General features: G+C 50.8%; 1 protein-coding gene across 3 annotated transcripts; it reads right to left on the reverse strand.

Annotated features, from left to right (window-relative positions):
- Positions 1-1,566: 1,566 nt before the first annotated feature.
- Positions 1,567-7,743, reverse strand: LOC105483156 (FEZ family zinc finger 2). Of its 3 annotated transcripts, none has more exons than XM_071092020.1 (7): positions 7,633-7,743; positions 6,204-6,415; positions 5,187-5,301; positions 3,930-4,862; positions 3,451-3,585; positions 3,121-3,253; positions 1,567-2,240 (listed from the first exon to the last, which is right to left on the reverse strand). In XM_071092020.1, exons 3-7 carry the CDS (start codon positions 5,223-5,225, stop codon positions 1,981-1,983), a joined length of 1,500 nt encoding a protein of 499 aa, XP_070948121.1. In that variant the 5' UTR covers positions 5,226-5,301; positions 6,204-6,415; positions 7,633-7,743; the 3' UTR covers positions 1,567-1,980. The 3 variants fall into 3 exon arrangements, with proteins under 3 accessions (XP_070948121.1, XP_070948120.1, XP_011742160.1); XM_071092019.1 differs by having other exon boundaries at positions 5,187-5,447; XM_011743858.2 differs by lacking the exons at positions 6,204-6,415; positions 7,633-7,743 and having other exon boundaries at positions 3,930-4,833; positions 5,187-5,671.
- Positions 7,744-16,574: the final 8,831 nt, after the last annotated feature.

Consider the following 16,574-nt stretch of genomic DNA (forward strand, 5'->3'; position numbering starts at 1 on the left):
ATTCTCCTTCCCCGCGCAATGGGTCCGCGAATTGGGCGGCGGGCGGGGACAGAACCGTTGGCTGACCGGGACAGAACCTCCACCCTGCCCCAGAGCGTCTTTCTCCGAGCCCCAACCCCAAGATTCTTCCTCCATTGAAGCTTAGGCCTCCTAAAACCCCCGGAGTTCGAATCCTTGCTCTACCAAGCCTGGTGACCCCAGGCATGTCACATAGTTCGTCTCTGCCTCTATTTCTCCGTCTGTAGAGTGGGAATAATCACGCCCAGCTTGAGGGTTATAGTCACCGTTGGAGAGGATGTGTGTTAAGTTCCTGACATAGAGCAAGCCCCCGGGAGATGACAGGGTTTTCGCTCGTGGAAACCACTGGCACGCTCAGCACTGAGCGCCTACTGTATACCAGGTGTTTGGGAAACCCGCACTCGAATCACTTTCCGAGTTACTTGAGGGAGTGAGGGGGTGCCCTTTGCGTTAAGCATCTTTCCCTCCAGATAGTCGCCTCCCGCAGTGGAAATCCGCGTGGGGTCAGCTCCCAGTCATACTCGCCCCCTCAATGGGGAGGTTGCGTGGAAGCGCACTCCCGGGCCCCGCGCCGCACTTCCTCCTGGCGCTGGGGAACATTGTTCCAAAAGACGTGGGCTGAATCGCCGCGCGGATATTAAAAGTGTGTGTGGGGGGAGGCCCGGCGCGACGCGCCAGTAATCCGAGCTCTTGATTATCCAGATTCGGATCAAACGGGGCGGCGGCGGCCGGCCCCCTCCTGGGAATGATTAGATGATTAATGTAATGCTGTTTGAAGGGTCTCTGTTTTCTCTCTTAATTTGGGTCATTACTTAGAAAGCAAGCGTGAGATCATTTCATCAGCGTGCTCGGCGGCAGAGATAGCTATTCAGGAAATGGGCTAACGGAGCGGTAATCAGGACCCAGGAGGCGGCGGCGGCGGCGGCGGCGGCGGCGGCGGCGGCAGCGAGCTCTGGGAGCCAGGGCGCGCCCTCCGGCGGCAGGGCTCTCGGCACCGGGAGGCCCGCCCCAGACCGAGAGCGCAGGCCAGTGAGCCCCGAGGCTCTGGCTGGGCTGGGGGACCCTTACCCTCCAGTTCTTGCCGCCACGGGAGATTGGGAGCGGTGGTTGCCCTCCTTAGGTCTCCGGGAGAAGGGGACGTGCCCAGAAGCGCTCCGGTGGGGTAGGGCGTAGACCACTTACCCTCACGGGGCGTGGCGCTTTGCTCAAGGACGTTCCCAAAAGCTGCTCCCTAACACCCAGTCGCTTTTAACCCTTTTCTTTGAATTTGCTTACCCAAATAAGGCAACACCCAGAATCCCAAGCGTCTGAACAGTCACCAAATAAAAACTTGGCACCTGCTGTAGGCCGACGTAGGCCTGCTCGCCCTCACTCCTGGGGGCCTTAGCACACAAGCGCAGCAAGAACACCGGTTTGGCCTCAACCCTGGCCCCAGCACCCCAAAGTTGGTGCAGTTAGGAAGGAAATGCTATAAATGCCTAATTCCTTTTCGTTCTTTGGGGTTGCTGAGCTGACCTCGCCGCGAGGGGAGAGGGGGAAAAAAACGCGCACTAATGATTCTGTTTATTGAGTTATATACGTATATATTCCGTGTTCGCTTGTACAGGAGGATTTACATGGCTGTATAAAGATGGTTAGGGGCGCCGCGCTCTTCTGGGGCGCTCACGGTGACAGGCTGGGGTTAAAACTGGCTGCCCCAGGAGAAGCGGAGGCCTGGAATTAAATACGTTTCGGCGCACTGGATTTAAATAAGTTTCCTGAATGTACAAAGGTGGGGGCCACGAGTTTGCTGCCAGTCATCGAGGAAACATTTAGCTTTCCAAAAATATGCTGGTTTCGATAAATAGATTTTAGCCTCTCTGCTATAGTTTTTTTTTTTTCTTTTAATTTTAGAAATAAGTTTATATGTGTGATCTGTTTTCAGGTGGTACAGGGAGGGAAGGGAGGGCAAGGCAGTAGCTCTCAGCTCTGCACTGTCCTAGTCAGGTCCTTTGCGGAGGGGGCAGCAGGGCCCACGCTGTCGTGGAGTTTGCGCACATGTTTCTTTAAGTCAAAGTTTCTGCAAAACCCTTTGCCGCAAGTGGCGCACGTGAAAGGCTTCTTGTCGTTGTGGGTGTGCATATGGAAGGTTAGGTTGTAGACCTGGTGGAAGGCCTTGTTGCAGATGGTACATTTGTACTGCTTCTCGCCGCTGTGGGTCAGCTTGTGGTTCTTGTAGTTCCCTACAAGAGATCAAGAACAAAAAACGTGGGGGTATGGAGTAGAATGGTGGGGAGGAAGAGGCGGGCGTCCCAGGGGCAGCCCAGGTGCCTGCTCAAAAAAGGCGACGCTTGGCTAGGCGGGCGCGACCTCTTTGAGTGCAGAAGTTGTCAAACTTCGTAAGCGTCAAGCCGGGTGCTCTCCCGACAAGACCGAGACTGAGTCCCGCAGAGCCGCTCTGCGCTCCTGCTCTGCGGGCCACAGAGGCTGGTGCAGCGTCCCTCCCGCAGCGCTCCGCCGGCCGGGAAACTTTTGCGTAGCCCAGAGACGCACCGAGTCCTTCTCCTGGCTGATGCCTCGCTAGAAGAAATTCGCACGAACCCGGGCTTCGTCCTTTTTTTTTTTTTTTTTTCCTCTTCTTATTTTTAAAGTTACTTCTTTCTCGCCCCCCAACTACCACCTGGAGATCCAAAAGTGCCTTGGAAAATCCGAGCCGGGGCAAGGATCATACCGGTTTCCCCCAGTCTTAAATTGTTCCCGGGAGGGTTATTTTGCCTCCAATATTTTTTCATTTGAAAGGGAAGTCCCAGATACAAACGGAACCCTTTTCTATAGGGCAATACCATCTCCTTTTCCTACATCCCTTCCCTCTGTCTCCGTACTTCCTTCCCACCTCTCGAATTCGAGTCTCTCTGTGCACCCAGCCTGCATACAGCGTGGTCTACTAACCCCGCTAGGAGAGCTTCCCCCTACACCAGGCACAACCCGATTCTAAAGAAATGCTGCACCCGCGCCTGCAGCTTTCGCCTTCTCTCTCCAGATCCCTCTTTGCCTTCCTGCCAGCCAGCCGCGACCCAAGTCTTGAGGTGAGGTGAGAAGAGATGGCCTCGCCCGGCACGTTACCTTTTTGGTGAAAGCCTTTGCCGCAAAATTCGCAGACGAAGGGCTTGTAGCCCGCGTGGATGCGGATATGCGTGTTGAGCGTGGAGCTGCGGTTGAAGGCTTTGCCGCACTGGTTGCATTTATGCGGCTTTTCCTGCGGAGAGGGGCGAGCACACAGTAAGGCCAAGATCCTGGCCCAGAAGCCACCTCGGGAACACCTGGAAGGGACACCCCCTTCCCCCACTCAACCCTAGAGGGTAAGGGATAATCTTTGGCCATCCTATCCCCAGTGTTATCACTAAGATTCTGGGGGTTGCGCGAGGGCTGGGCCCGACCCCGGGGGCCACGTACCTGGGTGTGGATAATTTTGTGCCTGCAGAGCGTGCTGGCCTGGCGAAAGCCTTTGCCGCAGACTTTGCACACGAACGGTCTGGCTCCGGTGTGGACCGGCATGTGGCGGGTGAGGTTATAGTGAGCATTAAACACCTATGGGAAGACATGGGGGGCCTATGTGGTGCGTCTGTCCGAGGGCCTACAATCAGTCCCAGGGGGACCACAGCCTACCTCCCCCAACCAATACTCCCTTCAGAAACCAGAGCCTTTTTCAGTTTGGAAAGTGCTTCCCAAACTCCTGCTTACACCGATACTGTGTGACCGCTGACAAGGGCATCCCCATTTTACAGAATAGGAAACTGAGGCCCAACTAGGCTCCCAATTTGGGTAGTCAACTACTGGGGAGCTCCGCAGCTTGAAGAAGGGCATTCCAGGCTGCCCCAAGGAAGCCGCCGCCGCCGGTCACCCCTCCCGGCTCCCCGAACCCTGGGCCTCACCTTGCCGCACACCTCGCAGGTGAAGTTTTTGGGCTTGCCATCTGCGGAGCCCCCTGGCAGCTTGCTGTGGCCCTTGACGCCTCCGCGCTCGGCAGTCAGGGCCGAGTTCTCCTTCAGTACCTGCTCCAGTGGCGCCGGCAAGCGCTCCTTATGGGGATAGGGAGCCGGATGGGGGAACTTGTCCGCAGCCAAGCCGGCCAGCTTGGCGTTCTCCAGCAGAAAGAGCTTGGGGTGAGCAGCCAGGGCGGCGGGGGCCTGCGCATTGAGGAGGCCAGACGGGAAGAGGTGGCCGCTGAGGAGCTCAGACGGCGGGTACGCGGTCGAGTCCAGGTAGTTGAAGTAGTAGAGCGAGCCGCTGCCCGGCAGCCCCACAGCCTGGTTGATGACCTGCGGCTTGATGACCCTGCCCGCGGGCAGCGCAGACGGCGCCAGGCCCAGCTCGGCCTTGCAGCACACGCCACAGTTGGTTTTGCACAAGCCGCTGGCGCCGCACACTGGGGCCCCCCCGCCGCCGCCGCCACCGCCGCCGCCTCCGCCGCCGCCCGCCCGGAGGCTGCTTTTCCAGAGCTCGGAGTAACTGAGCAGTGTCTTTGACGGCACCTCGTAGCCTAGGGGCTGGAGGGGGATCATACAGGGCAGCGGCGAGCAGAGGTTGAGCAGTTTCTTGCCCTGGCTGCCGTCCGCCTCTAGCGCTCCAGGCCGGGGCTCAAAGGGCGCGCGGGGCTCCGACGTCTTGGCCATGATGCGCTCGATGGAAAAGGCCAGTGTCTTGGAAGTGGCAGGCGACGCTCCGGCGCGCGGGCAGGCCGGGGGCACCATGGTCTCCAGGGAAGCCGAGCTTGCCATGGCGCGCGGAGCTGAGCCGAGCCAGGCTGGGCCAGGGCGCAGCCTCTCTCCTCTAAGTCTGCATTCCGGAAAAGGCAGGGGGGAAAACTGCAATTTAATAAGCACCTAGTCGGGCCCGGGTCACCCATTTGCATTCAAATGAACGAGGGCAAAACAAAGTGCACCCAAGGGTACCAAATTACCGCCCATTAACCCGGCGCGCAAAGGAACCCACCAGACCCTGCCCTGGGACTTTGAAAAGGGGAAGAAGGGGGAGGGTTTACAAAAGAAAAGGGGGGGGGGCGGTGAGAAAAGAGTCTCAAATTAACCCCCCTGAGCCCTTCCCTGGACCCAGGCCTCTGCCACGCGTGCTGGGAGCTGGACAGTGAAGGGGCAAAGTTAAAGAGGACCGGAGAGCCACCTCGCATTTACCTCTTTCCCCCACCACCAAGGAGATGCGTTCCGAGCCATGCAGCGTGTCTCTTCTGTCACATTTTGATGGCAAACATCTTCCCCTCCGCGTGAGATCACTGTCTTTTACATTCAGCTGACATCACATGAAGTCACTTGAAGTGGAATGACATGGGCGGCGGCGCGGCTCCCGTAGCGGCCCCTGTGTTCCCCCGCTCCTGCCGGCCGCCGCCACCACCGCCCCTCAAACTTTAAAAGGAGGCAACTGGCGCCCGCGCTCCCCTCGGGAAAGTGCGAGCGGTTTGCGAATCGGGAAAGAGGGAAGAGACGGGAGGGGGAGGGGGAGGAATCGTGATGGTTTTGCCGGTGGAAGGAAAGGGGGGGGGACCCAAACCCAAACCTAGGCAGAGTTCCGTGCGTGATTCACAACTTTGGAGGCCTGCAGGTTTGGGGGACGCGGGGAGGGCGGAGGGTCCCGGACGCGGCGCCCCCAAAGGGCCCCTGGGTGTCAGTCTAGTAGCCGAAGTATCCCTTAGCCCTCCGCAGCCGAGCTGGGCATCGTGCTAATAAACTGCCATTTACCCACGGAACCGGCGCCAGCCCCGAACACGCGCAAATGATAATTACCTCATTAGGATGTGGCGCATGGACGCGGGCGCCGCGTTTGGAGGGGGGAACTTGTTAATGGGGAAATATTAATTTATGCAAAAGCAATGAGCTCGCCTTGGCTGGCGTCGGAGGTCGGGAGAGAGCTCCTACTGCCTAACTACGACCCCGAAGCGTCACGGAGAGCAAGGCCGCGCGCAGGGATCTCGGGGGCATCCGCGCAGCGCAGGTGCGCCTCCGGCTTTATGGCCGGCTCTGAGTCTGAGGCTGGGGAAGACTAAACCAAGAGGTGGAAGACTTTTGGAGATCCTAATAGATCAGAATTGTTGATTTATGATCGGGTTTCTGAGGCAAAGCCGGGTTCTGCTTCTGGTTTAGGGCTGCGTGCGGGAAGGATTCGGAGGGCAGCTCTCCCAGCTGATGGGTACTTACTGTTTGTATAATTGAGAACGTCCAATCTCCACCTGTTTAAGGAGCAGATTGAAACAGCAGAACCTCCCCTGGATCCTATTAAAACGTTTTTCCTCCTAAGGCCATTCAGTCGAACCAATTTTCCGAAGTGATTCATAGAGCTGAATTCTGCCAAGGCAGCTCTTTCACTTTTAGCCACTAAAGCACCGCGTGGAACCGGGTTTTGTGTTTTTCTAAAATAAAGAGAAGGATTATCAGAGAGGAGAGGGAGGGGGCCTGAAGGGGAGCGGGCAGAGACTTAGTGTGGCCAGAGGTACAAGCAGAGGGAAGAAAAGACCCTTTTCCAGACAGGCCCCAAGTAAGTTCGGAGGAATTCAGCGTTTTGTGCCTGGCGCACAAAAGCAGCGCGCTCCGCGCTTGGTTTGGAGGGGCTGAATTCATCTGTTTGCAGACCATTCCACCTGCGTATCACAACAAACTGCTCAAAGACGCTCCAGCACTTTCAACAGGCCGGGTGCTCTTGGCGACAACAAAAGTGGTCGAGGCTGAGGGTTCTTATGGAGGGGGATGGTGGTGGCTAGCAAGAGAGCGAGCGAGAGAATTAGGTTTAGGAAAGGGGGAGGAGGGGTGCAGGAGTTTTTTGAAAAGTTTTGGCCGGTTTTGTTCGCGGGACAATTATATCTTGCTAGCCAGCTTTTGCAAGACCACGAGCTTTGTAGCCTCAACCACAGTTTAAGAGGATTACGGTGGGTATAATATGAGCAAACAGGGTTTGATAGTGAATTCCATCTCCAAAGACACACGATCATGTGAAGCCAGAGAAAGTGGTGGTAGAGGTAAACCCTCTGTTTCTTCACCCAGGAACAAGTCTTGAGGGGGGCTGAGTATCCCGTCCTAGGGCCCTCCGTGCTGCGAAACATCCCTGGAGAACGTTAAGGAACGGGGCAGAAAAGCTCTAGTTTTAACTTCAGGCAAATCATTCCCTTTTTCCCTTCAAAACGTCTCTTTCCTTCTACTCACCCATCCAGTTGCCGCTCCTTTGAGGTGTAATTTTAGACAGGATTTGGACATAGCAGGTAAGGAAAAGGAAAGGTGTACTTGGAAAGAAAAGAGAGGGAACAGAGAGAGGTCCCTGAGGGAAAGTGGCTTGGAGGTGGACTGCAATAGGCTAATGCTCTCACCCTGCCAAACTCTGAAACTGCCCCTAAATTCCACAATCCTAAGTCTGTTCCCGTAACATCACCCTCCCACCCCCTCCCCAAACTACCAGATTTCTAAGCCAAGAGCCTTGCTCATCTGGAGGAGATCATTTCCATATAGCCCATTTAATTTAGAAGATGTTCAGAGAGACAGAATTCCAGACCCAGGGTACCCCCATCCCTATGTTAATGTGAACACAAGAGCACAGATTACTCCCTCCTCCCACCAAACATGAAACAAACCAACTCACCCCAACATTGAAACAATATCAATACACCTGCAGCATCTCAAGACCCGATTTTCTATCCCGACTCTCCTGTGGATCCCGTTTGCCACAAGTACTGCACCCCAACCCTTTTTCCAAATTGGGTAATTGTTGCTCTCTGCAGCAGCTCGAAAGATCTGCTGGTTTGAAAGCTTCATCAGGCTGAAAGACTTCCAAGGGCTTCCCATGAACCTGCCTTGCCATTTCTATCGCTTTTTGTGGCTGCATAAGCCATCTTTCTCTCTCTCTCCAGCATCACAAAGGAGTGCTACCTCCACAGAAAGAAAACATTTGGGTAAAAACAAGTTGCCCCTAATGTGCCTCTCTTTCCAAATGTTGGGTGAATACACTGGCTTTTATGAAAGTATTTAATTAGCTTCCACAAACTTCTCCTTCCCTCGCCTGCAGATTATATTGAAGTGGAGGGTTGGAAACTATTTTACACCTTGCCACTCACATGTTAATTAATCTCTATCTAACCCTAATTGCAGTTTATTCAAGCACCGCTCAACAGCTCACCCACACAATAAACACTGATCCTACTTTTATACATATTACTTCACGTTAACACATTGAGTAATTAACTCCAGTACCAACTAATAGTGCAAACAAATATTTTCTGTAAACGAGATGATTTCAGGCAGAATAATAGAGGACTGGGGAAATGTGGCGCATGGTGGAGGGAGTGCTGAGATTTCCGTTCGCTGTCCCCAAATCCTCCAAATTCATTCTTATATACAGCATCTTTTTTTGTTTGTTTGCTTTAAGGCTAGGCTTTCTTTTTCTTTTCTTTCTTTCTTTTTCTTTCCTTTTTTTTTTTTTAAGAGGGACAACTACAGAAATTAAAAGTTCACAGTTTTAGGGAGTTGGTGGAAGGGTTCTGTGGGATTTGGGGTGACATTTTTTCCACCTACACATTTTCAGTAAAGGAAAATCCAAAATAACTCGACATGAAGGGCAACTTGGGGCTCCAGGGCTAAGCAGATGTTTCAGGGATGTGCATTCATTTACGGAAAATAAAGTCATCTTATCCCTCCCTCCCCAAGAAGTCTGTCCCTCAAAGCACGATTTTCCAGTAGAAGTGGGCTGAGGCTATGGTGACATTCTGGAAGTCCCAGTCTCTTTCCCAACGCAACAGGTACACAAGCTCCACGCTGGAGGTGTTGATGCCTTCGGGTCAAGAGTAGGACCCAGCAAACCGCCTGACCGGGAGGCACGCGGTGGCGGCCCAAGCGAGGCCTACTAGGCCGCAGCACGCGCTCCGCTCCAGGGCAGGAGTCCTAGGATGCCCTGTGTAATCCCGGGCACCCAAGCCTGTGGCCGTCCGATTCGTGGGCTGCAGCCTGTCACGCACGGCCGCCGGACCCGAATCCACCTTGGCGCCTTCCCCAGCCCGAGGCCTCAGCCCCAGGCCTATTTCATTCGGAGCGCCTCAGCCGAGAGCTGGATGCTTTGGCTTCTTCGCCATCTGGCCCTAGGTTGGGCCTCAAACTCCCGGCGGCGGTAGGGAAACACACCATCAGAGTTAGGCCCGAGGCCCCTCGGCGGCCTCTGTCCTTCACACGCCGAAGAGCAGGACACCGAGGCCCGGCGCATCCGCGGCTCTGCGGGGTCTGACCCGGTAGGCGACCTCTGGAATCCGCGGCGGTGCGACGCCGCGCCCTGGCCAACCCGCACACCACTGACTGGGGATCCGGGCCCAACCTCAAGGACTGGAGCGCAGTGTTTTAATTGAAATCGCAGGTTTAAGCACAGCTGGCGGCTCTCTATTGATTTTACAGGAGCTTCTCTTATGGGAAGCATATTAAATATGACTGGCGCGGCTAGAGCTGAGCCTCTCCTCCCGCCCCTTCCCTCTGGCCATTTTATGGTCACTAACCCGAAGCACTGTAACGATGACTTTTATTTAAAAAACATTTTTAAAAAAATGCCAGAAATCGCCCTCACTTTAGGACAAATTAGCAGATGCCTTCTTGCGGTGTAGACAACCTCAGAAGAAAATCCCTTTATTGCGCAAAAAGCTCACACGTTTGCACCACGGAAGAAAAAGGCAAGCATTTCCACTCCAAAAAGGTGTTCCAATTTCAGCCCCGGTGGCATGCATATCTTGGTTCTGGATGACAAGGGGCACTATTATTTTAAAAACCGTTATTAGTTTCTCATCTGGTTGCAATACATAACACATCGCCCGATGTATGCCATTTCCCCAGGAGGCAGAGCAGCTTGGAGGGAGAAGGCTTGCTCGCGGCTCCCGAGTTTGGGGAAACACAGGCACTGGGGACTCCGCTCCTTCCTGACATTTTTTTTTGGGGGGGTGGGGGGGAAAACCAACCCTGAAACAAACAAACTTTATGGTTTAAGGGATATCTTTTCCTGTTCCCTTCCTCCCTCCCTCCTTCTTCCCTCCAGCTCTCCTTCCTTCCTCCCTTCCTTTTCTTCCTTCTTTCCAAAGGAACATTTAGAATCTGATTTACTTGGTGCCGCGCTTAACCGCTGCTGAAAATAGATTAACTTCTGAAGAGAAATTCTTTTGCTATCCTCTCTTTTTTCCCCAGGAAGCATTTTATTGAAAACATTCGAACTGGCTTGCCCGTGGCGGGCTTGTCCAAAGCACCCGGGCCTCCGCCTTCGGTGCGCCTTGTTCTCAGGATTAGTGTTGTCGGGAGACAAAGAGCCCCAGATACCGGAGGCCGGGAGCGCCGGAGAGCTCCCAGGTTTCGGGTACCCTCGCGGAGCACGCGAGCACAGTCCCAGGCCTTTAGGGACAGATGGGCCAGAGCCGTCTGCATCTGCCCGCATCCTTTGGGAGGCTGCGATGATCGCAGCCAGGGTGGCCGAGCGCCCGGCCCACTGCACCCGGCGGCTGTTTTGCAGCGCCCCTGGCATTCAGGGACTGGTTTGCAAATCTCAATGCACCACAGACTAGTTTTCACCCTGGAGCAGGAAAGGCGCCTATTAGCCAGGGGCAACCGGCTTTGCAGCCCGGGGCGGGGGCGTAGGGGGAGGGGCGGTGGTGCAAACCTATCATGATTTCCAGGATCCTCCCAACTCCCTCCGCGATCACATCAGAGGACATTCGCTGAGTCTTCGAAAATCTGGGCAGCGTATACACTTCTAGGCCAGAAGAACTCTCCTAAAAGAGCAGATCTGCAGTCTATCCGTGCAAGCTTAGTGCTCTCCTCTCTGCCCTGGATGCATATATAATATTCACAAACATATATATGCAAATCATATATATGCATATTGTTTATATGTATGTACGTATGTATATACTTGTATACTATCGACAACTCATCGCTAGAAATGCTATTTAATTAGGAATCTGATCCAATACCCGCGTGCAGCAATTTGCCAGCAGACGTGTCATTTTGTAAGGCGCAGTGAGGGAAGGAAGTCGTCTCGCCTACCTGGGTTTTCCACTTGCTACGCGATTTTGGTGTGCAACCCAAAGGAAATAATCGTTTAAAGAGAACGATGATGATATATTTTTATATATGATATAACACACACACGTGTATGCATGTTTGAAATTAAAAGGCGTTTTGGTGACTGACTGGCCCTGCGTAGTTGAGAGATGTCGGTTTCCGACTCCCTGGGAAGACGGCTTAGGATCCTCCGCGTTATTTAACTTGGCAGCTGGTTAAACTCCGCGGTGGAGCCTGCCCAAAGGTATTAGCGTTAAGTGCTGAGAGCAGGAGTTAAGCCGGCAGGGAAAAGGGACCGGAAGGGGTACAGGGGTGAGGGAAACCGATTTCAGACTTCCCCCAACTTCTGTAAGTTTGCCAGGCAATGTGGATCTGAGTTGGATGGTGCATTGAATAAGAACCTGAAGCGTGTGATCGCTTTGCAAGCGAATCTCTCAGCTCTGTTTTGTTTGTTTGTTTTGTTTGGCTTTGATAAGAACTTCTCGTGTGTACCGGCAAACGGAAAAGTTCTCTCTTGCCCGCATCTCTGGAGCTCTCAGTCGAATCCCATCTTTTCTTTACCTGGGTAAAGATCCCTGACGCTCCACCCGGGAGTTTATAGTCTGACTTAGGTGAAGACAAAATGAGAACTCTAAATTACTGCGAAGAGCCCATCAATCAATCAAAAAAGGAATCAATCTCTTCTTTCTGCTTCCATTGCTGCCTTCATCACACACACAGACTCTCCCTCTTTGGGGATGAATCTAGGGTAGCAATTAGTAGATGGTTACTTATTACTGAGGGCCTATTGCATGTCACAGCACTAAGTTTAATACCCACCCTAGTCAGTCCTCAACATCATCCTGTGAAGCCAGTGTATATAATAGGTATCTCCATCATACAAATGTGAAAGTTGAGGCTCTTGGAAGCTGGGTAGCATGTCAAAGCTCGTGTAACTGGTAAGAGGTTTTCAGAGGTGTACTCCTAAGCACCATGCTAAAAACCCAAAACTAAACAACTGGCTTGTGCTGCTGGTGGAATGGAAATAGGGACAAACGCTTTGGAAAACTGCATGGCGGTATCTACTATGGTTGAGTGTTTGCATTATTTATGACCCAGCAACACCACTCCTAAGTATATACCAAACAGAAATGAGTACCCGTATTCACCAAAAGACATGTACTAGAATGTTTACAGAAGCACTATTTGTAATAGCCCTAAATTGGAAATTGACTGAATAACCGTCAAGAGTGGAACCCATAAATAGCGGTATACTCACAAAATTAAATACTATACATCAATAAGAATCAACAAACTACTGCTACACTCAACTTCATGAATGAGTTTCAAAAATAATGTTGAGCAAAAGCAGCCAGATCCAAATACTTGGTACTGCATGATTCCATTCAAAATAGGCAACATTTGGGGACAGAAGAGAGGGAATTCTGGGGGTACTGAGAAAGGTGTGTTTCCCGATCTGGATTCTGGTTTGTGAATGTTCATCAAACTGTGTACACTTACTATTTGTATACTTTTCTAACTATCTGTTAAATATACTTATTTATATTTCTATATACATATTATAATATCTATATATCTGTTAAATTAGCGGAGTTAGTTTGACTTGCTCCCATCCCTCAATTCCCCAAAGAGACACTACTCCTCACCTCCCTCTTGAGTTATGCTCTTTTAATTTCTTTCTCTGGACCAGACAACCACATCAATTAATTGGCCTCTCATCTAGACTTTTAAAAACAAGCTGCATCCAGACTTCTAACACAGTTGTCTTTGGAGCCAGGCAGTTAATCCAGCTTCTCAGGGAACCTGCAATAAGCTCAAGAATGCTTAATCAAGGGAGCTCATTTGCAGCATTCTTCTCACCCACAACCTCAGCAGAGGAGTGGCAGCTGTGAACTTGAATCTGTACCCCTTGCCCCGGGGTTCTAGGTGAATGACTTCAGGCTAGAGACTGCCTCAAACTTTCCAGAGACACTAGCAGGTTGCCTTTGGAGGTGGAGGATCTGGTTGAGGTCAGGAGGACAGGGTCTGGGATGTTTGTAGGAACTGGCATTAATAGAAAGCCTTGGCAAGTCCTTAGAGCTCAACTCACTGGGTCTTGGCCCTAGACAAGACCAGGGGAAAAAAGACAAAATCTTGGCTCCTTGGCAAGTGACCCAGTTAGCAGAACTGGCAATTTTGCTCTGGGAGAGGGTGGGGAAGTTTATTTTAGCAAGAAAAAGCCTTGGAACACAGAAACCAAACCAAATACTTGACAATCCCTTTGTGCAAACCCATGGTGAATCCTGCCAGGGACACAGGTTACAAACCCGACTTCCGCACTTCAAGAAAGATACCAAGAACCTACAGCTAAAGCAATTAAGGTGGGGGAAAGCAAAAGGTAAGAGCTGGTGCTCCAATTCACATAAATGAAAAAGATAATTCTTGTCCCCAAAAATTGAGAGGAGATAGGACCTAAGGCAATATAATTCATTCATTAGTTAGCCATCTTGAGCCTTTAGCTATCTTAAGCCTTTCTATACTGGGCACCATCTAGATGCCATACAAAACAGTGCTTCCTGAGATAGACACAAACCCTGCCCTCATGGAACTTACATTCCATCATTCAACCAATAGGAATGCATAAGTATCCTCTGTAAACCAGCTATTTGCTGTTATTGGAGTATTGGAGAATGGATGATGGGCATGGTGGGGTGATATAAGACTCTCAAAAAGGGTGGAGTTAAAAAAAGTACAAGCAACCAGAAATAAACCCAAAGAATTCCCTGGCAGTAAGGTTAACAAATTTTCAAAACTTCTCACTCCAGCAGAAGTTACAGGCTAAAATCACAAATAATGACTTTCTGCAGGCATTTCCATGATGTGTGGGTAGATTCACCCTTTGGCAGCTCATTGCTTGGTGCTTTTTCTAGAGACAGATTTCTGGCCTGGGTGGAACTTGGGTCTCCTTGGAGCAAGGCATTTCTTAAAACGTTATGACACAACATAAAACTCCTTTCTGGGCTTTGTAGGGCTAAGTGTCTTTGAGGCAGTGTGGCTTCTGCAATCAGATCAAGATAGAAGCCTGGCTTGTCCGTTCTGTGTGTTCACAGGCAAGTTAGTAAACCTCTCTGCAAGGCTGAGTTTCACATCTTTGACAGGAGAGAAATATCTGCTTCATCATAGGTGAGGACTAAAAGAAAATGCACAGAAGGATCTTAGCACTTGTAGCTGGCCAATACAAAACAGAGTATTCACTGTTGTGGTTATAACAACTATTTTTTATAACAATGGTTGTTCAGGCTGACTAGAGGAGGAGAGGAAAGAAGAGGGCAAACAAATTCTTATTCTGTTCTTTACTTTTATTTGATTTTGTAAATAAGGTGGGTTTTTTTCTGATTTAAAAAGTAATCGATGGAGAAATTTTGGGAAAAGTAGAGAATTACAAAGAAGAGAAATTAAAATTGCACAAATCCTACCACCCAGAAACCACAGACAAGTCTTTGGTGTATATTCTTTCTATGCATTTACAAGATGACATCATATGATACATGCTGCTTTATAATCTGCTTTTCCATTTAATACAGCAATATAGAATATTTTCCCATGCTTTAAATATGCTACTAAGACATTATTTTAATGTCTCTGTAGCACTTCACTATATGTCTTTCATGTGAGTTAGTCCTTTGTCATTAGATATTTAAGCTGTTTACAATTTTTTTGCAAGAGTTCCATCAGGAACATTCTCACACATGAATTTTGTGCATAGCTAATCCTGTAGGACAAATTCCCAGAAGCAGAATTACTATGGTAAAAGATATGCACATTTTTAAAGCTTTAGATACCAACTGACAAACTGCCCTTCAGAAAGGGGATACATATTTAGTCCCGCTCCAGTCTGCAGGACGTGACAATTCCCTGTTCCCAGTACCTTCACAAATTCTAGGTATAATCTTTTAAAAAATCCTTCCCATTGCTTGAGCCTGGGAGGTGGTGGTTGCTGTGAGCAAAGATTGCGCCACCGCAATCCAGCCTGGGTGTCAGAGAAGACCCTGTCTAAAAACCAAAACAAAACAAAAGACTGGGCTCAATGGCTCACATCTGTAATCCCAGCACTTTGGGAGGCGGAGGTGGGCAGATCACCTGAGGTTGGGAGTTCGAGACCGGCCTGGCCAACATGGTGAAACCTACTAAAAATACAACTGGTGAAACTCTACTAAGAATACAAAAAATTAGCTGGGCATGGTGGCGGTCACCTGTAATCCCACTTACTCAGGAGGCTGAGACAGGAGAATTGCTTGAACCCAGGAGGCAGAGGTTGCAGTGAGCCAAGATCACACCACTGCACTCCAGCCTGGGTAACAGAGCGAGACTCTGTATTTAAAAAAAAAAAAAAAAAACCCTTACCAATTTGATAGACTCCAAATGGTTTCTTATTGCTGTTTCTGCCCGTATATTCCTACCCAGGGCAGACTTGGCTGCCAAATTACAGAGAACTTAGAATGTAGAAAGAACAGTGCACACCTAGGTAACAGAAAAGAGAAAGACATGTGGGAAAAGACATCCAGAGAGAGAAGCATCCAGAGAAAAAGGAGACCAGTGTCACATCCCTTTTGGCATGCAGATGGTTACAGATTGCTTTAGGCTTTGAACATTTTCTTGAGAAGCCTTCTCACTTCCCTGCTCTTGAGAACCCCCTAGTCAGAAAATGGGCTGCTGACTCTCTACCCTTCCTTCCTTCTTTCCTCCCTCCCTCCCTTCCTTCCTTCCTTCCTTCCTTCCTTCCTTCCTTCCTTCCTTCCTTCCTTCCTTCCTTCCTTCCTTCCTTCCTTCCTTCCTTCCTCTTCTTCTTATTTTCGTTCTTTTCTTTTCTTTCTGACAGAGTCTGCCTCTGTTGCCCAGACTGGAGTACAGTGGCATGATCTCAACTCACTGCAACCTCCGCCTCCCAGGTTCAAGCACTTCTCCTGCCTCAGCCTGGCGAATAACTGGGATTACAGGTGTGTGCCACCACACCCAGCTAATTTTTGTATTTTTAGTAGAAATGGGGTTTCACCATGTTGGCCAGGCTGGTCTCAAACTCCTGACCTCAAGTGATCCCCCTGCCTTGGCCTCCCAAAGTGCTAGGATTACAGGCATGAGCCACCATGTCTGGCTCCTCTACGCTTTCTAGACCTTGTGTTCTACATCTTGCTCGTGGGTGCTCATCTGGCCACCTGAACTTGAGCCCAGTGAGCAGGAGCCCGGGGCTAATGAGGCCATGGTGGTCTGTGTCTCTTCCAAAGGGCTCCCAAACAACTGGGTTCTGGCCTTGGCCAGATGTTTTACAAATGCAGCCTGACTGGCCAAAAGGGAGGACACTCATGAGAACAGCTGGGCCAGTGCAAACCTCTCACCATGACTACCAAGCCTAGAAAAAGAATCAGGAGCTCTAGCCAAAGGAAGTACTAGAAATGAGAAGAGGGGTCCTGCCCATACGCCACAAATAGAAGAGAAGGTACAAACAGGAGGATTATTTACCTGCAC

Source organism: Macaca nemestrina, chromosome 2 (assembly GCF_043159975.1).
Source record: "Macaca nemestrina isolate mMacNem1 chromosome 2, mMacNem.hap1, whole genome shotgun sequence".
Classification (NCBI taxonomy): domain Eukaryota; kingdom Metazoa; phylum Chordata; class Mammalia; order Primates; family Cercopithecidae; genus Macaca; species Macaca nemestrina.

What these genes read in the sequence shown, in the direction of transcription:
- LOC105483156 (XM_071092020.1), bottom strand. Translation starts at nt 5,225, where the DNA reads ATGGCTCGGAACGCATCTCCTTGGTGGTGGGGGAAAGAG. An exon ending in CTTGGTGGTGGGGGAAAGAG is followed by an intron (nt 4,863 to 5,186) that starts GTAAATGCGAGG and finishes ATTAAATTGCAG; the next exon opens with TTTTCCCCCCTGCCTTTTCC. An exon ending in ACAAAATTATCCACACCCAG is followed by an intron (nt 3,254 to 3,450) that starts GTACGTGGCCCC and finishes CCCTCTCCGCAG; the next exon opens with GAAAAGCCGCATAAATGCAA.